The sequence below is a fragment of the Rhipicephalus microplus genome, chromosome X, assembly GCF_043290135.1.
Source record: "Rhipicephalus microplus isolate Deutch F79 chromosome X, USDA_Rmic, whole genome shotgun sequence".
In the NCBI taxonomy this organism is placed as follows: Eukaryota; Metazoa; Arthropoda; class Arachnida; order Ixodida; family Ixodidae; genus Rhipicephalus; species Rhipicephalus microplus.
Window position 1 is genome coordinate 166407501 of NC_134710.1, and position 24796 is coordinate 166432296.

At 44.8% G+C, this 24796-nt stretch overlaps 1 protein-coding gene and 1 pseudogene across 1 annotated transcript; both read right to left on the minus strand.

Moving 5' to 3' along the window:
* Window positions 1-9960: 9960 nt before the first annotated feature.
* On the minus strand, window positions 9961-11204 carry LOC142775140 (lissencephaly-1 homolog; annotated as a pseudogene).
* Window positions 11205-22835: 11631 nt separating this feature from the next.
* On the minus strand, window positions 22836-23973 carry LOC142777032 (lissencephaly-1 homolog). The gene has a single exon (XM_075881337.1). It carries the CDS (start codon window positions 23970-23972, stop codon window positions 22836-22838), a length of 1137 nt encoding a protein of 378 aa, XP_075737452.1. The 5' UTR covers window position 23973.
* Between the last annotated feature and the right edge of the window lie 823 nt (window positions 23974-24796).

A 24796-nucleotide genomic window follows, 5' to 3' on the forward strand; every position in this document is an offset into this window, starting at 1 on the left:
GATAGATAGATAGATAGATAGATAGATAGATAGATAGATAGATAGATAGATAGATAGATAGATAGATAGATAGATAGATAGATAGATAGATAGATGCACTCAATGTAGCCAAATTTCGCTAGGAAATGGTCCGCATTTAGTATTACAAATGAGGTGTACCTTTGAATGGAGATGCGTATGGTCGATAAGTGCTGATGCGTAAATTAATAACTAGGCGTAGGACGCTGAAACGGCACTGCTTCCTGTGGAATCCCCAGAAGGCACTGCTTCCCTGGTGCTGTGTGATTTTCTTCTACGCAGTTCTTCCTTGTAAGGAGGAGGAGGATTGAAGGAGGAAGGACGGGGAGGTTAGCCAGTTCTCAGACCAGCTGGCTACCCTTTGCTGGGGAAGGGAAAAGGGGAATAAAAGGATAGAGAAGAGAGACGTTGAAGAACGCCTTAGACCACTTGCATGCAAGAAGTGCAACAACGCTCTCGCCTTGCGTGCCGATAATGGTCTCCGCCAGTGTCTTAAAACCCTTTCTTCCGACAATTGGCGATTGTCTAATATGACTCAAACTTTCGAAAGTTCTTTTCTTGGCGCACTGAAGCGAGGACGTTCGCAGAGAAGATGGGAAAATGTGTCCGCGCAGCCACAGTTGTCGCATGTCCGGCTGCTGGTCATTCCGATTCGAAAGAAGTAGGCATTCCTACAGGCCACCCCAATCCTCAGCTCCTCAGCCCTGGTTATTTCTGATGGAAGAGAGAGCTGTAGGTGTGGGTCCAATTAACAAAGGCGGACGTTGGTGAATGCCGGTAAATTCCACTGAGCGCGTGTTAGTTCTCGTGCAAGTAATCGAAGGCTTCTAGCAGCATCCGTTCTTGATAATGGTATAGCTGCACGAGGGGCATCATTATGAGCAGATCAGACTGCTTCATCTGCACGATCGTCTGTATCGATGCTGCAGTGGCCCGGTATGCATTGATACGCTATGTCATGTTGTTGCTCCATAGCCCGGTGATGAAGCAGTCTTTTTGCAGCGACTAGCTGTTCTTTTGGTCCATAACGATATGGTGAGGCAATGCCCTGGAGGGCTGCTTTGGAGTCCGATAATATTGGCCATGTCTGCTGCAGTTCTTCAACTAGGAACTCCAGGGCGGCATGAAAGGCGGTGAGTTCTGAAGTCGTGGATGATGTCAGATGCGATGTCTTGAACAATATCATGACGGATTTATCCGGAATTACCGCTGCACCATTTGAGCTTGCTTAAGTAATCGACCAATCTGTGTAAACGTGAATGCGTCCACTGTGTCTCTCAAACAGAAACAGTAATGTTGTTTGTTTCAGGGCTAAGTTTAACAAATTTTTCTTTCGCATTTCGGGGATGGTTGTCACGGCTTCCAGTGAATGTAGACACCACAATGGAAACGACGGTCTTGCTGCGTGCCTTAAGTTTGCGGGAATCACCGTGCGATGTGGAGCAATAATAGTGCAGATCGTAGAGCGTGGCCTGGAAGTTCGAAGGGAGTCCAGGTGATGCAATTGAATCCGGGTGGCGTGTCTTATGTGCGTTCTTAAAGCATCGACACGAATGTAGGTTGTGATAGGGTGTTCATGAGCGATTGTGACAGTCACTGCTGAGGTTGCGCATCTCGGAAGCCCAAGGCATATTCTCAGTGCTTGACCTTGTATTGACTGGTGGACACGTAAGTTTGTTATTCGAGTATTGCCAAACACAGGTAGGCTATAGCGCATGCAACTGAGGAAAAGTGCAGTATACAGTTGAAGCATGGCTCTTATACCGATGCAACCCTTGAGTTTGCCGCAAGAAACCTTAGAAAGTGGGTAATCATGGTGAGCTTCTTCTCATGAAAACGATGTGAGGGCTCCAGGACAAATCCAGATCTATTATTGTTCCCAGGAAACCGTGTTTTTGATAGCAGATTGTGTGTCTATTTATTTTGACGACGTATGGGGTCTTTGCCTTGCGCAAAAAACGCAACCAGTGAGCATTTCTTAAATGACAGCTGAAGTCTTCGTCCTTGAAGGTAGTTTGACGTCAGTGTAGCTGCTCTCTGAAGCCTGGATCGTTCGTGTAGAAGCGTGACCACAGATGCCCAGATGCAGATGTCGTCTGCGTAGATCGAGAGATGAACGGATTGCGGCAGAACGTCAACGAAGCCGATGAGCGCAAGGTTGAAAAGTATGGGGCTTAAGACCCCACGTTGAGGTACACCAAGATAAGTATAATGGTGCCTTATTTCACCATCTTCTGTTTGAACAGAGAAGGATCTGTCCTTCGAATAACTGTGGATCTATCGGTAAACACGGCCCCCCACTCCAATGTTGCCCAATGTGTCAAATATGGTTTCAAGCAATACATTGTCATATCCGCCCTTAACATCCAAGAACACTGCCGTTGATAATCTCTTTAGGCTTTTCTGCTGTTGTATAGATGTGACAAGGTCAACAACATTGTCTATGGAAGACCATCCTCGTGGAAAGCCGGTCAAAGCATCGGGGTATATGGTATGTTCCAGGTACCACTCTAGGCGATTCAGCATCATTTTCTCCATCAAGTTCAAAACAGCTCGCAAGCGCGACGGGGCGATAAGAGACCATGTCCAATGGCGATTTGCCTGGTATGAGCAGGGGCACAAGGCGGCTGCAATTTCACGAAGGAGGAACCAAACCGTTGCTCCACGAGTCATTGAATACAGCTAGAAGGGCACGCCGAGCTGTTTGTCCTAGGTTAGCAAGGGCTACGTAAGTGACTCCATCAGGTCCAGGAGTTGACGAGTGCTTGCTGCCAATGCTGCCTGAAGCTCCTCTAGAGAAAACATAATGTCCATCCGAGTGTCTCTGGACATCGGCGCGTTTTGTAGGTTACTCACGGTGATTGCAGACCCCTTGTTGGCAACCCTGGCGCGGAAGTCTTCTGCTGCATCGATTTCACGTCGGCTTTGGTGGGGAGCAAGGCATTTGAATGGGCGATGTTGTTGTGGCAGTGTTCGTAGGCCACGAATTATTCTCCGAATTCGCGAAAGAGGTTTGTGGGGATTGAGCGACTCAGATATAATGACTTTCATCGTAGCAACTGTAGAGCATTTATTCGACGTTGAGTCTTCTTTTGTAGACGTCTCGCCTTCATCAAGTCGTAGATGAATTTTGTGGGCCTATAACGTCGTTCGGCGCGACGACGAATTGCTCGAAGTCGCTCCAACTCTACTTCATATCCGCTAAAATTTGTCAAAACTCCACAATTAAACTTTGCCTCTTGGATCGCGGCTTTCATTATACCTTCTAGGCTTTTAAGAGAACCTTCTTGGTTTCCCTCACATTGCTTCTTTGTGGATGACCTGTACTTTGACCAATCGATCCGTGAAGAGGAAGTGATCTGCGACTTTCTTAGCCCCTTGATCTTTGTATAGGTGATTCATTAATTCAAGCGCATGCTGTTGAGCTATGGCATACGTGTGCCATACACGAGCCATTGCACACGTGTTCATTAGTGCTCGTGCACCTCTAAATATGCACGTTTTCGCACGACCAGCCTACTTGGAGATCACGATGAATGCGAAGTATTGCTTAGGGTGCTGTCCTTCCTGAAAACGGGGTCTGTTCCGCATTGAAGTGTACATCAGCTCCGCAGTGTTTTAGAGGCTGTGGTCTTACAAGATCGAATTTCGACCGTATGGAGCATTGACTGTCGACGTTCGTGAGCGCTTGTGAATGACGCTCTACTTCGATTCAGCGCTCTAAGGTGGCGCAATCTCTTGTTATCTAAAATTAACTAGAAGAGACTCTGGTGCTGCGATCGTTCAGCGACTAAGGGAATGACATCTAGTACACAAAATTGCCTATTTTTGTGCTTGCGGGCTTCGAACATAAAAGAACGGACGAGTCTGAACTTCATGATCCTATTTGAACGGGTGAGCTTAAAATGTTAAGTTGGTGAAGTGCAACTGCTGAGAATTTTCGGGTACGAAAGCAGTGGTCTTCGCACATCTCTAAGCCATTATGTGTTCACCATGCAAGCCTTTCTTGCGATTATCGTGCCGTGGTTATCAACTTGCTCAGCTGGCTTGGTAGAAGTAGGTGCGCTGCTATTGACAACAAACCTCGTCAGTGTAGCCGTTCAACACATGCGGAGCATTCACTCCCCCTGGGTACTCTTTGATGATCGACGAGGCCCATAGACAACAACAGCAATCACCACGGACAGCTCTAAGATAGAACACCGGGACGCCGCCTTCAGTGGGCACGAGAGCAGTGATCTTCGCACAGCTCTAAGCCACTATTTCGTCGCCATGCAGGTGTGTACTTCTTCACTACGCGCTAGAAGATCTAACACCCGCTGTTTACTGCTCTTACCGCGCCCACGGGTGTTGTGCGAGACTCAGTGCGAATGTTCTTCAATGGCTTACGCTTTGCTTTGTTCCGGTGATATTGAAACTAACCCTGCGCCCAATACCCGAACCATAGCACAAAGACTTTGCCGTAAACACTGTCAAGGAAGTGAATCTTTTATTCCATATGTTGAAAGATGTGCACTCGCGTTTTTTCTAGAGCTTTAAGTGTCAGTCGGAGCTTGCTACTGATGTCAAAGCAATTAAAGCCGGAAAAAGAAACAATCATGCTGAAATTATTGGTATCCGGAAGCGACTAGACGAGTTGGAAGAAAAAATCTAATAAACTGTGTGTATGATGGGAGAACTAACAAGTATGCAAAAAAGCGTGAAAGCACAACTGACGAGTATTCCCATGTGCAATCTAGACTAACCAAGCTAGAGGACAGGTCCAATAGAGACAATTTGATCTTTCATGGAGTTCCAGACTCTAAAAAATAACCTGGCATCATACCGAAGCAAAATTGATTAATTCTTTCTTGCTGTTCTTGACAGTTTTCTCAGGCAGTCATTTAAAAGCATGCAGCATTTGGGCACCACTCACTTTCTAGAAGTTCACTAACTAAAGAACAAAAGAGAAAGTACTGTCACTGTGAATCAACTAAAGAATAAAAACATCTCAGTCGGCGAAGATTTTTCTGTTGCAATGGGGCAGGCACGTAGAAAAGCCTAATGATGATAGGTTGATATGTGGGTTCAACGTCCCAAAACTACCATATGATTATGAGTGACATCGTAGTGGAGCGCTCCGGAAATTTCGGCCACCTGGGGCTCTCTAACGTGCACCCAGATCTGAGCACACGGGCCTACAGCATTTCCGCCTCTATCGGCAATGCAGCCGCCACAGCCGGGAATTGATCCCGCGACCTGCGGGTCAGCAGCCGAATACCTGAGCGACTAGACCACCGCGGCGGGGCGTAAAAAGAAAACTTAACAACTTTGGGAAAGCTCAGCCCGGGTCTTCGTCACTAAAACTGCGTTACAAGTTGATAATAATTAAAAATTTTACATGTATTTTCTATGGAGTGCGCTAAGTTATAGATGTAAAAAAACGTATCGATTTATAAAAGGTGACAGATAATGCGCGGGCTTCTTAACGGAACGCATTTACTTAGGGTTGCGCCAGGGTAGGTGACAGGAAATCTTACCTTCAGGTATCCGTTCATTTTTCTAACGTTAGAAGTGTACTAAACAAAAATCTTTCTCATTAGCTATTGATACATTCATTGCAAAGATAATTGCTTTGATTGAAACGTGGCTTTGGACATCAGAAGCGAAAGTTGGGGTAGTTGGTGGTTCGTGTTTGGATGTAAAAACAGAGCAAATATACAGAGACAGATTGCACTTGCCAGCTCAATACAAGGAGTGTGGCTGCCATCCATTGGTGGACAAAAGCACTTCTTTCTTTGGCCATCCGGACAAATGTACTAGAGAGGTGATGGAGTCTCTTTACTTTGAAATTGAGAGGGAAAGATTCGTGAGCAAATGGTCCGTGGCACTTGGTGAAAATGAGGTTGGATGCCTGGGTACAGCGCTGTCGGGTTAAAGCGATTGTTAGTATTTTCGATGGTCACGCATGTTTTTGCAAGTAGATGGGATCATTATTTCTTTTTTGCTTTTCTTTTCTTGAGTGTTTACGTAAGTGTCGATTTTTTGTGATTACGTTCTTTTTTGTACCCTGTTAGCTCAGCTGCGCAGCCACCATGTTGTGCCATGTGACTACGTCTTCTGTCTGATATATGTTTGTGTTCCTTCTAATAAAAATTATTTGCAAGTTCAGCCCTTTGTCGTCTCTTCTTCCGTGTTTGTATGTATTTTTGCGCTGTTTTTCCATCCAATCATGCACATGTCCGTGATCAAGAAATCTTGGATGACGCAAACCATTTTCACATATACCATTGAGATTGGATGGGAGGCGGCATTCTTTTCAACAAAGCATTCCTTCTTCCTGTATCCATATTATTACTGAACAAGAGCTAGTTTGAGCTATTGTAACCATCGGCAACCACAATATAATATTAGAAATACGCTATCGATTTCCGTCTTCATCGTTAGCATTTGCCGATGAGCTTCATGACGCAATTAATATTGTGTGCACACGATCTTTATCACATCCTTTGTTTCTACTCGGATATTTTAACTTTTCTAGTTATGGAATGCAAACGCACATTACTCATTACCATCTTCGTCTCAGCCGAGTGAATTTATTAACCTATGTTGAGTGTTTTCTCCGACACAAGCAGTAACGTCCCCAGGACAACTACTAGCAGTGCTAGGATTCCCCACCTGATATTAACAAATCAACCAGACTTTGTTGCTGCTATAACCTGTACACCAGGCATCAGTGATCAATCATTACTATCATTTTCATTTAATGCACCCTGTGCTAAAGCAGATAAAAATAAAACAATACACCACAGTAAGAAACAAACCATTAACAGTGAACTATCAAATCTTCTAGACACATTTTTAAGCAGTTTGAATAACCGTTCAGTGCAGTCTAACTGGAATATATTTGCAGCTGATGCTGATCGACAAATCCTGAAGTATACTCCTTGCCGTACCGTCATATCAAACACGCGTGTGTCATGGCAGAATGCTCACATCAAACGTTTACATAACAAAAAGAAACGTTTTTATCGTGCCACAAAATGTTTACTGACTAACCACCCCCGGTTTGCTGCCTACAAAGCTGCATCATACATCTACATATCTGCAATTAAATTACCTGTAGATAACTTTCATAATAACGCTTTTCCGTCTATGTTACAAGCTAACGCAAAAAGTTCTGCCGAGTAAATAGGCCGCTGGCCGACAACCATAATTCCTTGATTGACTCATTCGGTAACGAAATTAGTGAAGGTCTTTGCGCTGTTGTTCCTAATAAATATTTAATCGAAAACTTTTCTTTACATAACCGCAATTATTTACCTAGCGCAATTTTACACAATTATTCACCCATGTCATCAACGATTATTGAAACCGGTGGAGTTGTACGCCTCATTCAATCAATTAAAAATGATTCGCCTCCTGGTTATGATGGCAATAATACAATTAGTTTATAAAAGTACTTGTGCTTACGATTCTATTGTACTAACAAAAATTTTTCAACAGTCACTGCATACTTCTACTATTTTTAGTCAATGAAAAAATCGGCAAAGTCGTTCTACTCTATAAATCTGGTATTAAACACTGTCCGAACAATTATCGTCCCACTTATTTAATTAGTATATTTAGAAAGAGAGTACACTTTTTGAATTCATATTCATTTTAAACTTCTGCACAACATAGCTTTCGTAAAAAAGTATTGTTGTGAAACATAGTTATTAGCAGTCACTCATCACTTACATCAGATTCTTAAAAAATTATACCATGCCGACTGCAACTTTCTAGGTTTCTCAAGAGCTTGTGACAAGGTTTGCCATAGACTGCAACTTTACAAACTGCACCAAGTAAGTCTTGACGGTAACAAACTGTGGATTGAGGGCTTTCTCACTAATAGAGCACAATTCGTTACTGCAATAGTTAGAATTCATCTTTTCACGTAGTTCATTCCGGCATTCTGCAAGAATTTGTCATAGGCTTCCTGTTCTTTTTTATTTATATTAAATACCTCTCATCAATTGTATCATCAAACATGATGATGACTGTGTGATGACTGTGTGATGACTGTGTGAAAAATTGCTGCTGACTGTGTGATTTTTCAAGAACCTACTAATGATAATGACATAAACATATTGCAAGCTGATTTTAACGCTCTAACTGGCGTACGTGAAAAATAGCTGATGGACCACAACACCAAAAATTGCAAAATGATGTGTTTATCAAAAACCTCTTCTACCTCACCTATTTACTGTCATAACAACATTCTTCTGGATTCTTATAACTGTTATAAGTATCCTGGAGTTCATATAACAACTATTCTAATCTGGTCACCTCATACTGAATACATAATAATCAATGCTACCCGCATACTTGGCTATTTACGACGTAGCCTTTTTAATGCTCCATGTGGCTTAAAACTGCAGCTTTATAAAACACTAATACGCTCTAAACAAGAATATGCTACAGCCATGTGGGACCCGATTTATCATAATCTGGTAACTTCTGTTCCACTTGTTTAGAAGAACTCCGTTCGTTTTATATTCTATATTTATAACAGAACCAGGAGTATTTCCACCAGGAAAAGTTTTCTTGCACTCCGTTTTTGAACACGTACCATCATCTTTTCTTGCATGACGAACTACTTCTTCGCCCTCATCACATATCCCACCGCTTTGTTCACTATTTTAAAGTAGGCATCCCTTCATGCAACACCAAAACGTTCTTCAATTCATTTTTGCCTCGAACATCAAAAGAGTGGAACAGACTTCCTGGTGACATTATCGCTATCAGTGATAACAACTTGTTCCGCGATACATCAGCTACAAATAACGTTTAATCATAAATTAATAACTTTTAATAATTTAATAACGTAATAATATATTTATTATATTATATGTTAATAATATATTATTGATAATATAATATTATGTCCAATGATATTCTATGATATTATTACATATATATATTTATTTATTATTATTATTATTTTTAATAATATTATATTATAATAATATGATATATTTAAATTATATAATATTTTTATATATTACAATATTATAATATAACATAATATTATTACATAATAATATTTATTAACGTTTAATATAATAACGTTTTTTGTTGAATTAGCTGACATGGTGTAAATATGTTCTGTGCTGTTTTAGCTAAGACATATTATTATATATATGTATTGGAAAATATTGTACTTATAAGAGATCTCTTTTAGCGATCTAACCATATGCACTGCTTTTTGTTGAGTTTATTTTTTTTTGCAACAACCCACCCCTTTTTGTAATGCCATTTGACATCGAGGGTAAAATAAATACATAAATATTGTTACTCCATATGTGATTTGGGTATGAGCCAGTGGGTAGCGGGGAACAGGCAGATTAGCGGAGAAGATGTTCGGCTAGCGAGATAGGCCTCCGGTGTCAAAGATTTCGAGCATCTGAGCTATTGCAGGTATAAACAGTGGTGTGTATCTCGCCAGTTGGAGGTCACTTATACCAGATTGCGCTGTGCAGTTCAGCAACTAAATTATTACCTTAACAAAGCTCGACTCAAAGCGTCACCGCTATGCACTCGATTTATTGAAATTGAAACAATTGAAAATTTATTTTTATTCTGCCATCGTTATGCTTATCAGAGAAAAAGATTTTTAGTAGCCCCATTACAAAATCTAGGAATACAAGTAATTCTACCAGTAATTTTATCACTTGGCGGAACTTCATTTGGTTAGTGCCACAGGGATGTATGCCCCACTGTGTTTGATTACAACAACGCAACTAAAAGATTACCGTGCTAGTGAACCCCAACCTTTTCAGATCTTTAGTTTATATTTCGTAGTTATGTCTATCAAAAACGAGAGATGGTTTGACCGCTTGCTCAGCAAACATTTTTGTTTTTTTTGGTAGTATTATTTTTAAAATAATTTTCAGATTGGCTTCATTTTCAGTTTTGTTTCAATTAAGGGTCCTGCCACCCGGATCTTGGCCCATCCCCCTCTGTGGGTGAGCGCCATCGATAAGAGTTCATCATCATCATCATCATCTTACAGCATCGCTGGTGTGCCAGCTCCCAGAGACGCAACATCTTGTCGTTGTCTGATCAGCTCAGCAGGTATTTGCCACCGGAGTGGAACTTCACACCACGCACCCAGTTGTCGTGGCCCACCAGGGTGAAGACGGCCAGGCCTGTGCTGACGTCCCAGAGCTTAATGATTTTGTCCCGCGAGTCCGATGCCAGGAAGAGTCCAGTGCCCTGGGCCCGGCCTGCGCCACTGCCAGCCAGCCGCCGGTTGGTGTCTCCGCTGCCGTTGCCCTCCAGGTGTAGGTGGGCGCTCTCGGGTGCCCACGCGAAGCACTCCACCACGTGGTCGTGCTCGCGAAGCTCCAGCTTGCACTCCTTGGTGCCCACCACCCGCACACGAACAATGTGGTCATTAGAACCGCTGGCCAAGAGGGAGCCATTGGAGTTGACTCTGACCATGCGCACCCATTCCCGATGGCCTGTGAACGTCTCGACACAGTACCCCGTGGATACCTCCCACAACTTGATGGTCTTGTCTCTCGAACAGGACACCACATGGTCACCGCTTGGCCTAAAGGACACTGACGACACGTTGTGGTCGTGTCCGTGCGTTGTACGAATACACTCATATGTCTGGAAATTCCACAATTTGATGATCATGTCTGCTGAACAAGACACAAGAAACTTCCAAGTGTGGCCGAACCCCAAGTCTTGCACGGAGTCCGTGTGGCACTTTAGCGTTTGTTCGAAGTCTCCAGTCTCGTAATCCCAAACCTTGATAAGGGCGTCTTCTGAGGCGGAGACGACCACGCAGTAGACAGGGTGTAAGGCCACCCGGGTGACTGGTGACCGGTGGCCCGCGAGGGCATGCCGCTCGGAAGGCCTGGGAATCCACTCTGTAGGGGACCGCTTTTCCCGTGTGGGTGCGCCCGAAATGTACTCTTTCTCGGCCTCTGCCAGTCTACTCTCCAGTTCCATCACCTTCTTCTGCAACCTGATTAAAGACGTACATTTCTTTTCGAGAAGGCCAGCGTACTTCTTGTATTTGTCGCCAGGCATGTCTGTCTCCTTCTTGAAGGCTTCAACAGCTTCCATGAACCCATTGGATGCCATATAATCGGCAAACGCCTTGTTGAGCTCTTCGCTCTGCCTTTGGGACAACACCATTTTCATAGTCCGGGAAGGTATTGGTGCTGCGCGTAATCCGGGGTTTGCTTCGCTTCTTCCAGTCAATTTGCCTTGCTAGCCGAACGTCCTCTTCTCTAATCTGCCTGTTCCCCGCAACCCACCGGCTCATACCCAAATCACATATGCAGTAACTTTATGTAAATAAAAAACTATGAATCATCTCCCTGAACGGGACCCTGATTGGATGCAAAGCCGTAGTGGAGCGCCCGGCCTTGACCCAGTTAGAAGGGGCGTCGACGCGGGTGCTGGCCGAACGGTTTGAATCGAAACTCAGTGTAGCGTTTACTCGTGTAAACGTTTGTTTGAAACGCAAAGATATGTACTCTAAGGCAAAATTACCCGAAAAAGAGTAACGGAGCCCAATAGATGCGCGCGATGAACGGATAGACCGTTGAGGAGCAACCCCAATGGGAAACAACGTACTGCGTGTAAACCACTTACCCCCGAATGCAGAGATGTTACTTGACTCGTGCTTGACTCGTTCTTGACTCAAGACAGTCTTGCCGGTCGTCATAAATCGTTCTCGAACTTGCGGATGACTTGAAGGCGACTTGGCTCGGTCGAAGTCAGGACAAGTTTCAAGTCAGCTGCGGGGCTAGCTTGAAAGCGACTTCGTGCGTCATTCCAACATGGCCACCTCTCGAATGGACGTCGCGTGAAAGGTGGCCGCTTTTGAGTTTGCTTGCCTCGCCATAAGCGTAGCATTTTTTGAGGCGCACTGCCTGCCGAAGATTCTTGGAACCGCTTTACGTGACCAAGGAAATCTGATGGTGTTGTACGACGAGCAACAATTCCACGCTAGGTACAGATTCATGAAGAACGCCGTGGGGCAGCTGCTCGTTATGTTGCCGCTCCGTGAAAGTGGGGACAACCGAAGACAGCCCGTGCATCCAGTGTTACAGCTACTGATGGCTCTCAGGTTTTACAGCGCTGGCACATTCCAACCAGTCACCGGAAATTTCGTCCGCATTCCGTAGTCGACAGTGTGCCGTGCAGTCGGAAAAGTTACGCTACTCATCGCAAAGCACCTGTAACGCGATGCTGGTGCGCTTTCCGCAGCCGGCGGGCTGTTATGAAGTGGCTGAGTTCCCTTGCGTTACAGGTTGTGTTGACTACATACACGTGCGTATTAATAGCCCCGGTGTTGACAACGCCGAAGTGTTCCGTAACCGCAAAGGTTATTTCTGTTTTTCTATAACACGACGACATTTTCCGTCTCTTTCGGTAAAAAAAAAATGACTGTGCTGTGTCCGTGTGCCTCGTCTATCCTTTCGTCCCGTCTAGAGCGCTGTTTCTCGCTCAGAAAGGCATCGCTTGTAGCACAACGCTACGTAAAATCACACACACATAAAAAAAGAAGTGCCCCTATCACGGGTTTTTTTATCCGCGTCACCATGATGCAGCGATACATTGCTGCACCCCGCGAGACAGAATTCTGCTGAGGGCAATGTCCTGACCCCCGCTTTTTCTCTTGTTTACCAAGCTCAACAAAAGGATACGAATCACATTTGTTCCCAGAACTTGTTTTTTTTTTTCATAATAACTGCGACCTAGCCCATTACAGGCATGCACACAGGCGAACAGAAAGGCAAATACCGTAGAAATCGCGTCACCTCGTGAGCCAGGTCCGCACATAAACATGCCATGGTGTTCGATTGAGAAAAAAAAAACGACGAAAGAACCCAACGCGATGCTTGTTTCGCCTCCAAACAAGCAACCGTGGAGAAACGCACCGCATTTGGGTGGCCACTAAAACCAGCGGGCAACGAACGCTTTACAGAAGCAACACTGCGCATCGCTGTGGTGGCAGGCACTACGTGCCGCTCGTTAGCCGTAAAATGGCAAGAATATGCTTGTGGCCCTTCGTTTTTATAGTTATTTTAAAACGTATTGCCTTTTTTTGGTGTAATGCATGCCTTACGCGAACAACTTCATTATTACCCTCGTTAGCAGGCGAGCAGCGTGTTTCTGTTTTGAAGCTCGTTCTTGACTTGACCAAGCAAGACAGCCTGAGCATCTATAAAACGCGAAGGCTGACTTGGGCGTTTTGAAGTCCGCTGCTTGCTTCGCGCCGACTTGCTCAAGTTAAGTTGAAGCCGCGAGCCAAGTAACATCTCTGCATTCGGGGGTTAGTCTGCAAACACGCTCCAAAGGAATGAACTGCCCGGCAAAAGGTGGTAGTGGTTAGCAGAGGAGAAAGGCACCTAATGTCTGCAGCCCGGTCGGGAGTACGGCACAGTGCTTGCCCCCCCCCCCCCGGCAAATGCAGGCACTGCGCAAAGCGTTGCCAAGGTCACTATTCGTCCTCTTCCTCTCCTGGCCCAGTCTTTCTCCGTATTTTGCTGGCGACGGTTCGCGTTGCATCACGCTTGGAGTGCTCGACCACGGCCGCGTGGATTCGACGATCTAGGAATTATGACGTGGTGCTTGTGTGTACGCTTGGATGAGCGTGGGCTGCTGCTTTTACGTTTCGCTGCACCCATGAAGTCTGGAGCAAGTCTCGACACGTCACCACGCCACGCTCTATATCTCTGGCTTAGATATAGTCATGACCAACACACGACAGCAACAGTTGGGAAGGCCAACATGACGGCCGAGAAGAGGGCAGGCCTATCGGATGTATACTTCAGTCCGACTCAGGGCAGAAATCAGCGCTCGATTCTTTCGCAAGTAGATTATCATTCTTTATTCTACTCTACTTTTTGCGTGTGCGATACGGATCGTGCTTGCCGGCAACGGGCTCGGTCTTGTATATCGCACGCGCGAAATGCACCGCGAAGGTCAGCTTGGGCGTCTGCAGTTTGCCTGTGCTTTGAGACCGCCAGGAAATAGGCCGCCTTTGCCGTTGGCCTCCCGAGTGCTCGCTTGTCTTCACCGCCACGATGAGCTCCGGGCTAAAGATATTGGGCTGAGACCTCGTCGCTGTGATGGGAGTAGTCGAAAACACGTTGCGAGTTCTCGTAACAAGCTTGGTTGTAGTACTTCGCGCGCTGTAAGTGCACCAGCACGGGCTGGCGGGGATTTCAGTAGCGTCGGAACTCAGTGAAACTTGGTCTCCATTACTGCTGGCTTTCCCGTCAGTCGGTCGCAAGTAGCTCGGCTACATCCATTGGCCGCAGCGGTGGACTCGCGTTGGTACGCCGCATTCGCTCGAGTTTCTGGAAAAGGGCCGCATTACCATCGATTTCTTCGGCGCTAGCTCAAAACCAGCCCAGCGCTGTTCGTGGCGGCGGCCAAGCGTGCGCTCGCTCTCCTGTTCGAAGTTCGCTGGCGGCAGACACTCCGCGTGCAGCGCCGTGTCTGGTTTCGCGTTCGCTTGCTCGAGCTGAATGACGTCACTCAATTAGGACTCGCCGACATTCTGGCGGCACGGTGGTTCGCGGAGTTGTGGCTTCGGCCGCCGCTCCTAAGCTGTTGCGCTACGGGGATCGAAATGAGTCTTTGAGGTTGTGTGATATCACGTTTAAATTACTAGTATATCATATCTCACGTATGTTTTATTTCTCAAATCGATTCGTATTCATCCTCTGTCACGTGTGACTCAATATTTTACATACTTATTGTACAGCCGTGGGCACACACCGTGCTGAAGGCTTTGTGCGCTGGCGTCTGCGATGCCATTTATCCATCTCTTTCGCCAGAGCAGCTTCAGAAGGACTGTGCGAGATGTGAAGGTAAAGTTATTTGTGTGTTATACTTTACACGCATGTTCTTATATTACCTTGCACGTACTTGTCATATGCGTGCATCTTCATTTTCTGTCACGTGTGTCTAACTATTTCTACTATCTTATTGTACGTACAGCCGTGGGAACACAACAGGCAGAAGGCTGCGTGCGCTGGTGTCTGCAATGCCTGTCATCTATCGCTTCTGTCGGAGACGCAACACGAAGAGTGAACAAGATGTGACAAAGAGACTAGACTTGTACACTTCACCATGAATTCACTTATAAGAATGGAGAAACTCATGTGTATGTAGAAAAATAAAGATTTCGATGTCTCGCTTTCCTCTTTCGTTGTTCCCGTGACTGCGAAAGCAGGTACAGGTGGCTAACTATTTTCTCGCGTGTTCTTTTCTGCGCTATTTGTTGCTCACTGAGCAGAAAAACAGGCGAAAAAATTATTAGGCCTGGCGGAAAATCAACAAAAGCAATGTTTCAACTGAGGATACAAAGTTCATCCGATTGGAGTACTTGAGTGGATCAACCGTTCGTCCGGCGACGTGCAACTGTGAGGACTAACGGTTGCCCGGTGACGTGTAATTGTGGGGATTGACAGTTGCCCTATAGGGTGCAAGTGTGAGGACTAAATGTTAGTCCTTTGAGGTCAATTGTGGGACTAATGGTTATTCACTAAGGTGCAAACGTGAGGACTAAATGTTAGTTCTTTGAGCTTGTAAGTGGGGACTAACTGTTAGCCGCAGTGCCGTTATTCCTTAAATAGACTAATGGTTGTGTCAGCCCCATTAGTCCCCAAAAGGACAAACCACACACACTTTTAACACCCTTTTGCCTTAGAGTGTGGGAGGCGGGACGTCTTGAAGACGCAGCTCTCCTTTTACTTGGCTCGCGTCTCGTCTGTGTTACCCGCGTGCCTTATGTATTCTCGAACGCGATCAGTGTTCTGGACTATCACCTAGTCGGCTTCGCTGGTCTTTCGTTCCGACGCTATCGTTCGGCTTCCCAGGCTCGCACCTCTTCGTTGTTGACATCGCCATTCGCGAACGCGATCGGCTTCACTAACCCTCGCTACGCCGGCGACATCTGGGAAAGGAACGCGCACACTAGCGGGAAGCCGGCCACGACGGCGTCCTACCCGTCGGCGTGATCTTCCGGCAAGCAGCGGCGCGCGGTCCACATTGTCGGCGCTGCGAGATTCTCGAGGCACATGCACTATAGCGCACGCGCGCCGGCTCATGGCTTCTTGCCGACAGATAGAGAGAGGTGGCACGGTTAAAATGATGTCCACGTGAGGAATGGGCCCGAGCGCAGCAAGCGGTGGAGGGGCTGAAGTGAGAGAGAGCTGACACAATGCGAGCGCACTGCTGGCGTGCTAGAAGGACGTCACGGCGCACTGCTAAAAGGGCATGAGCTATTTTGCACCGCTCCAACACCTGCGGCGAGGAGAGTAGTGTGGACGGTGGGACAGCGTTACACAAACTAGTCAAAGAGCTGCTTCGCACCTAAAGTATTTTGACTCATTGTCATTTCATGACAAAGTACCTCCAAGCCACGCGAAGTCAATTGGAACTGAAGGTACGAATAATAAACAAAATTGTGTACTACACAACATTCCGATGCTGGCTGAAGCGCTTTGCGTTGCCCCTCACACAGACACTAGCGCCAGAGTTGCCTCCGATCTACCTATGGGAAACTCTATGGCACCGCAATCCCGATTAAGTTGATTAATAGCATGGAGGAGAGAAATTTAGTTGACACTGATGCGAAAAATAAGTATGCGTGTGGTGTGGGCTTCTTCGGTAGAGCATTGGGGCTGTTATTCTGAAAAACAGCTAAGAGTTCAATTTCTGCCTCAGCATCCTGGTGAAATTTACTTAGAAGTGTGACGTTACCACCGGAGGCAGAAGCTTAGCCATGTTTCACGACAAACCCCCGGTTCTTCGCCTCAGCTTTTTGACAGAAAAATGAAAAGGAGTTGTTTTAAGCCGTACACGTATATAGATGAAATAAAATTATGCCAAACCAATTTTTTAGCGTACGTACTACTCATCTTAACGACCACGAATAAAAGCCAGCAATGCTTCACGCGGTTGACAGCCCCATTTTTGAAGCAGCAACGAAACAACAAATTAAAAAACACTTTAACAATAAAAAAATAAATAATGGTACGTTCATGTTTAGAACACTGAAAATACACGCTAACGGTTATCAATACACGATGAAAATCTTAAAAGCGAACGTTGTAAAAAAGAAAAAATTGCCAATGATTAAGCGTCCGCATAATACGAATTCGGAGTGGAGCTGTTTAGGTGTTTTCGTTTTGCGGTAAGTTGAGAAAAACGATTTGGAAGAGATATGTATGTATGCATTGACAGTTGCGCAGCTCTACTTATTTTCCGGAACTCTTTGTAATGGGAACACACGTTTGCCAGTCGTAATGTAATGAAGGAAGCTTTTTCGAGGGTGAAATGTATTTCTCCATCAATGCCTGTTTTCCAAAGACGGGGTATATGGAAGGGTTCCCTGAGGTCGTCTCATCACTGGGATACGTTACGACGAATGGGAACGGGATGTTCTTGATCATAACTGGGAACAATATGTCTCTTTTGTTTTTCTGCCTATATCAAGGTTCTCCAAAAGTAACATCGGTGTGGGCCGAAGTGTGGTTCATGTGAGTTGCAAAAAGTGCGCAATGTCGAAGTACACAGCCACTACCAGCAAGTTGTTATCCAACTTTGCTCGCTCGTTTCCGGAGGCAGATACTTTGTTTTCATTTGATACTCGCGCCTGCTCTACGTGGTGTTTGGGCTTGCCCAGAAGTTTTCTTTGCTTGCTTCTTTCCCAATTCATTTGGCACATACTTCATTTTAGTCTGACGCTCGCAATAGCCGTGCATGGTAGTGGGGTTTGCTCAATTCCTGTGGCACACACTCGTTCGAGTGGTGACACCATCGAAGCTTCACACTTCTACGTGCTGTGCACATTAGTGCGAATTGCCTAATTTCTGTGCCACGCATACGTTCCCGTGGTTACGCCACCAATGGCGACGGCAGCAGCGACGCCACCTAACACCGGAACGGGTGTTAAAGGGCACGGGGTGCACTCTGAAACAGAAAAAAAGCACGACATATACAACTTTTTTTTTCCATGGAGGGGGGGGGGGGCATAATACACACAATACTACATTCCAGTGCCTATACCAAATTTCGTAGGCGTACTACAAAAAAGTAGAAAAACAATTTTTAAGCAATAAGTCCACCGTATTATAATCCCTACAACTTAGGTGTTTGCAGTTACATACATGTTTATGTCACCACACAATACTAAGTGTCATATTTTTTGTTTCAGTGATAGGGTGGTCGATGTCATAGCAATTCTATTTTGCTGTTCTTGACAGTTTTCCCAGGCAGTCGTTTGAAATCGCGCACTATTTGGGCAACCACTCACGTACTAAATGCCACCCCATTGTGGCCAAGTTCACTAACTTCAAAACAAAAGGGAAAGTACTATCACTGCACAATCAACTAAAGATTAAAAACATGTAAGTCGGCGAAGATTTTTCTGTTGCAACGGGGCAGGCTCGTAGAAAAGCCTAATGATGATTGATTGATATGTGCGGTTTAACGTCCCAAAACTACTATATGATTATGAGTGACGTCGTAGTGGAGGGCTCCGGATATTTCGAACACCTGGGGCTCTCTAATGTGCACCCAGATCTGAGCACACGGGCCTACAGCATTTCCGCCTCTATCGGCAATGCAGCCGCCACAGCCGGGATTTGATCCCGCGACCTGCAGGTCAGCAGCCGAGTAGCTTAGCTACTAGACCACCGCGGCGGGGCGTAAAAAGAAAACTTAACAACTTTGAGAAAGCTCAGCGCGGTTCTTCGTCACTCAAGCTGCGTTACAAGTTAATACTAATTAAAATTGTACATGTATTTTCTATGGAGTGCGATAAAGTTATAAATGTAAGAAAACGTATCGATTTATCAAAAGGTGACAGATAATGCGCGGGCTTCTTAAGGGAACGCATTTACTTAGGGTTGTGCCAGGGTAGGTGACAGGAAATCATGCCTTCTGGTGTCTGTTCATTTAATTAACGTTAGAAGTTTACTGAACGAAACTCTTTACCATTAGCTATTGATATATGCATTGCAAAGATAATTGCTTTGATTGAAACGTGGCTTCATGCACATGAGAAGTGGAAGTTGGGGTAGTTGGTGGTTCGTGTTTGGATGTAAAAACAGAGCAAATATACAAAGACATATTGCACTTGCCAGCTCATTACAAGGAGTGTGGCTGCCATCCACTGGTGGACAAAAGCACTTGCTTTTTTGGCCATCTGGACAAATGTACTAGAGAGGTGATGGAGTCTCTTTACATTGAAATTGAGAGAGAAAGATGCGTAAGCAAACGGTCCATGGCACTTGGTGTAAATGAGGATGGATGCCTGGGTTCAGCGCTGTCGGGTTAAAGCGATTGTTAGTATTTTTGATGGTAACGCATGTTTTTGCAAGTAGATGTGATCATTATTTCTTTTTTGCTTTTCTTTTCTTGAGTGTTTACGTAAGTGTCGATTTTTTGTGATTACGTTCTTTTTTGTACCCTGTTAGCTCAGCTGCGCAGCCACCATGTTCTGCCATTTGACTACATCTTCTGTCTGATATATGTTTGTGTTCCTTCTAATAAAAATTATTTGCAAGTTCAGCCCCTTGTCGTCTCTTGTTCCGTGTTTGTATGTATTTTTGCGCTGTTTTCACATCTAATCATGCACATGTCCGTGATCAAGAAATCTTGGATGACGCAAACCATTTTTACATATACCGTTGAGATCGGATGGGAAGTGGCATTCTTTTCAACAAAGCATTCCTTCTTGCTGTATCCATATTATTAGTAAACTAGCGCTAGTTTGAGCTATAGTAACCATCGGTAACCACAATATAATATTAGAAGTACGGTATCGATTTCCGTCTTCATCTTTTGCATTTGCCGATGAACTTCATGACGCAATTAATATTGTGTGCACACGATCTTTATCACATCCTTTGTTTCTGCTCGGATATTTCAACTTTTCTAATTATGAAATGCAAACGCACTTTTCTCATTACCATCTTCGTCACAGCCGATTGAATTTATTAACCTATGTTCAGTGTTTTCTCCGACAGAAGTAGTAACTTCCCCAGGGCAACTACTACCAGTGCTAGGATTCTCTATCTGATATTTACAAATCAACCAGACTTTGTTGCCGCTATAACCTGTAGACCAGGCATTAGTGATCAATCATTACTATCATTTTCATTTAATGCGCCCTGAGCTAAAGCAGATAAAAAATAAAACGAAACAGCATTGTAAGAAAGCAAATTTTTAAACGATTAACTGTGAACTATAAATCTTCTAGAGACATTTTTAAGCAGTTTGAATAACCTTTCAGTGCAGTATAAGTGGAATTTATTTGCTGCTGATGCTGATCGACAAATCATGAAGTATACTCCTTGCCGTACCGTCATATCGAACGCGCGTGTGTCATGGCGGAAAGCTCACATCAAACGTTTATATAACAAAAAGAAACGTTTTTAACCTGCCGCATAATGTTTACTGAATAACCACCTCCGGTTCGCTGCCTACAAATCTGCATCATACATCTTCATATCTGCAATTAAATCCCCTGAAGATAATTTTCTTACTAACGCTTTTCCTTTATGTTACAAACTAACGCAAAAAGTTCTGCCGAGTAAATAGGCCGCTGTCCGACAACCATATTTCCTTGATTGACTCATTCGGTAACGAAATTAGTGAAGGGCATTGCGCTGCTGTTCCTAACAAATATTTAATCGAAAACTTTTCTTTAGATAACCGCAATAATTTACCTAGCGCAATTTTACACAGTTATTCACCCATGTCATCAAAAATTATTGGAACCGTTGGAGTTGTACGCGTCATTGAATCACTTAAAAATGATTCGCCTACTGGTTATGATGGAAATAATACAATTCTTTTATAAAAGTACTTGTGCTTACAATTCTATTGTACTAACAAAATTTTTCCAACAGTCACTGCATACTTCTACTATTCCTAGTCAATGAAAAAATTGGAAAAGTCGTTCTACTCTATAAATCTGGTAACAAACACTGCCCGAACAATTATCGTCCCAAATGTTTAATTAGTAAATTTACAAAGAGAGTAAATTTTTTGAAATAATATTCTTTTTTAACATCTGCACAACATAGCTTTCGTAAAAAAGTATTGTTGTGAAACACAGTTATTAGCAGTCACTCATCACTTACATCAGATTCTTGAAAAATTATACCATCCCGACTACAATTTTCTAGGTTTCTCAAGAGCTTTTGACAAGGTTTGCCATAAACTGCTACTTTACAAGCTGCACCAACTATGTCTTGACGATAACAAACTGTGGATTGAGTGCTTTCTCACTAAGAGAGCACAATTCGTTACTGCAACAGTTACAATTCATCTTTTCACGTAGTTCATTCCGGCATTCTGCAAGGATTTGCATAGGCTTCCTCTTCTTTTTTTATTTATATTAAATACCTCTCATCAGTTGTATCATCAAAGGTTCTTTTTATTGCTGATGACTGTGTGATTTTTCAAGAAACTACTGATGATAAAGACATAAACATATTGCAAGCTGATTTTAACGCTCTATCTAATTGGCGTACGTGAAAAATAGCTCATCGACCACAACACTAAAAAGGGCAAAATCATGTGTTTATCAAAAACTTGTACTACCTCACCTATTTACTGTCATATTAACATTCTTAAGGATTCCTATAGCTCCTATAAATATTCTGGAGTTCACATAACAACTATTCTAAACTGGTCACCTCATACTGAATACATAATAATCAATGCTACCCGCATAATTGGCTATTTACGACGTAGCCTTTTTAATGCTCCATGTGGCTTAAAACTTAAGCTTTATAAAACACTAATACGCTCTAAACTAGAATATGCTACAGCCATGTGGGACCTCACCTATAATAATCTGGTAACTTCTGTTCAACTTGTTTAGAAGAACTCCGTTCGTTTTATATTGTATATTTATAACACAACCAGGAGTATTTCCACCAGGAAAAGTTTTCTTGCACTCAGTTTTTGAACACCTAGCATCATCTCTTCCTGCATGACGAACTACTTCTTCACCCTTAGCACATATCCCAACGCTTTGTTCATTATCTTAAAGTAGGCATCCCTCCATGCAACAACAAAACGTTCTTCAATTCATTTTTGCCTCGAGCATCAAAAGAGTGGAACAGACTTCCTGGTGACATTATCGCTATAAGTAATTACAACTTGTTCCGTGATACATCAGCTAACATTGTTTAATAAGTATTTTTTGTTGAATTAGCTGACATGGTGTAATTAGGTTCTGTGCTGTTTTAGCTAAGACATATTAATATATAAGTGTATTGGAAAATATTGTATTTATAAAAGATCTCATTTAGAAATCTAATCATATTAACTGCTTTTTGTTCAGTCAATTTTTTGTAACAACCCACCACCCTCTGTAATGCCATTTGACATTGAGGGTAAAATAAATACATAAATATTGTCACTGCAGATATTATTTGAGTATGAGCCGGTGGGTAGCGGGGAACAGGCAGATTAGAGAAGAGGACGTTCGGCTAGCGAGATAGGCCTCCGGTGTCAAAGATTTCGAGCATTTGAGCTATTCCTGGAATAAACAGTGGTGTGTATGTCACCAGTTAGAGGTCACTTATACCAGATTGCGCTGTGCAGTTCCGCAACTAAATTATTACCTTAACAAAGCTCGACTCAAGGCGTCACCGCTATGCACTTGGAGCTATGAGCATGAAACAATTGAACATTTATTTTCATTCTGCCATCGTAATTCTTATCACAGAAAAACATTTTTAGTAGCGCCATTCATAAGAGGTCTTCATCATCATCATCATCTTGAAGCATCGCTAGTGTGCGAGCTCCCAGACATGCAACGACTTCTCGTCTGAGCAGCTCAGCTGGTATTTGCAACCGGGGTGGAACTTGACACCACGCACCCAGTTGTCGTGGCCCACCAGGGTGAAGACGGCCAGGCCCGTGCTGACGTCCCACAGCTTGATGGTTTTGTCCCGCAAGCTCGAGGCCAGGAAGAGTCCAGTGCCCTGGGCCCGGCCTGCGCCACTGCCAGCCAGTCGGCGGTTGCTGTCTCCGCTGCCGTTGCCCCCCAGGTGCAGGTGGGCGCTCCTGGGTGCCCACGCGATGCACTCCACCACGTGGTCGTGCTCCCGAAGCTCCAGCTTGCACTCCTTTGTGCCCACCACCCACACACGAACCGTGTGGTCATTAGAACAGCTGGCCAAGAGGGAGCCATCGGAGTTGACTCTAACCATGCGCACCCATTCCAGATGGCCTGTGAACGTCTTGACACAGTACCCCGTGGATACCTCCCACAACTTGATGGTCTTGGCTCTCGAGCAGGACACCACATGGTCACCGCTTGGCAGGAAGGACACTGACGACACGTTGTGGTCGTGTCCGTGAATTGTACGAATACACTGATATGTCTGGAAATTCCACAATTTGATGATCATGTCTGCTGAACAAGACACTAGAAACTTCCAAGTGTGGCCGAACCCCAAAGCTTGCACGGAGTCCGTGTGGCACTTTAGCGTTCGTTCGAAGTCGCCAGTTTCGTTATCCCAAACCTTGATAGAGGCGTCTACTGAGGCGGAGACGACCACGCTGTAGACAGGGTGTAAGGCCACCCGGGTGACTGGTGACCGGTGGCCCGTGAGGGCATGCCGCTCGGGAGGCCTGGGAATCCACTCTGTAGGGGACCGCTTTTCCCGTGTAGGTGCGCCCGAAATGTACTCTTTCTCGGCCTCTGCCAGTCTACTCTCCAGTTCCATCACCTTCTTCTTCAACCTGATTAAAGACGTACATTTCTTTTCGAGAAGGCCAGCGTACTTATTGTCTATGTCGCCAGACATGTCTGTCTCCTTCTTGAAGGCTTCAAGAGCTTCCATGAACCCATTGGATGCCATATAATCCGCAACCGCCTTGTTGAGCTCTTCCCTCTGCCTTCGGGACAACACCATTTTCATAGTCCGGGAAGGTATTGGAGCTGCGCGTAATCCGGGGTTTGCTTCGTTTCTTCCGGTCAATTTGCCTCGCTAGCCGAACGTCCTCTTCTCTAATCTGCCTGTTCCCCGCTACCCACCGGCACATACCCAAATCACATATGCAGTAACATTATGTAAATAAAAAAACTAAATTATCTCCCTGAAGGGGACCCTGATTGGATGCAAAGCAGCAGTAGAGCGCCTGGCGTTGACCCAGTTAGAACGGGCGTCGACGGGGGTGCTGGCCGAACGGTTTTAATCGAAACTCAGTGTAGCGTTTACTCGTGTAAACGTTTCTTCGGAACGCAAAGATATGCACTCTAAGGCAAAATTAGCCGAAATAGGAGTAACTGAGCCCAATAGATGCGCGCGATGAACGGATAGACTGTTGAGGAGCAACCACAAAGGGAAACGTGGTGCGTGTAAACTACTTGGTCTGCAAACACGCTCCAAAGGGATGAACCGCCCGGCAAATGGTGGTAGTGGTTAGAAGAGGAGAAAAAAACCTAATTTCTGCAGCCCGGTCGGGAGTGCGGCGCAGCGCTTGCCCCCCCCCCCCCGGCAAATGCAGGCAGTGCGCAAAGCGTTGCCAAGGTCACTATTCGTCCTCTTCCTCTCCTGGCTCAGTCTTTCTCCGTATTTTGCTGGCGACGGTTTGCGTTGCATCACGCTTGGAGTGTTCGACCACGGCCGCGTGGATTCGACGATCTAGGAATTACGACGTTGTGCTTGTGTGTACGTTTTGATGAGCGTGGGCTGCTGCTTTTACGTTTCGCTGCACCCATGAAGTCTGGAGCAAGTCTCGA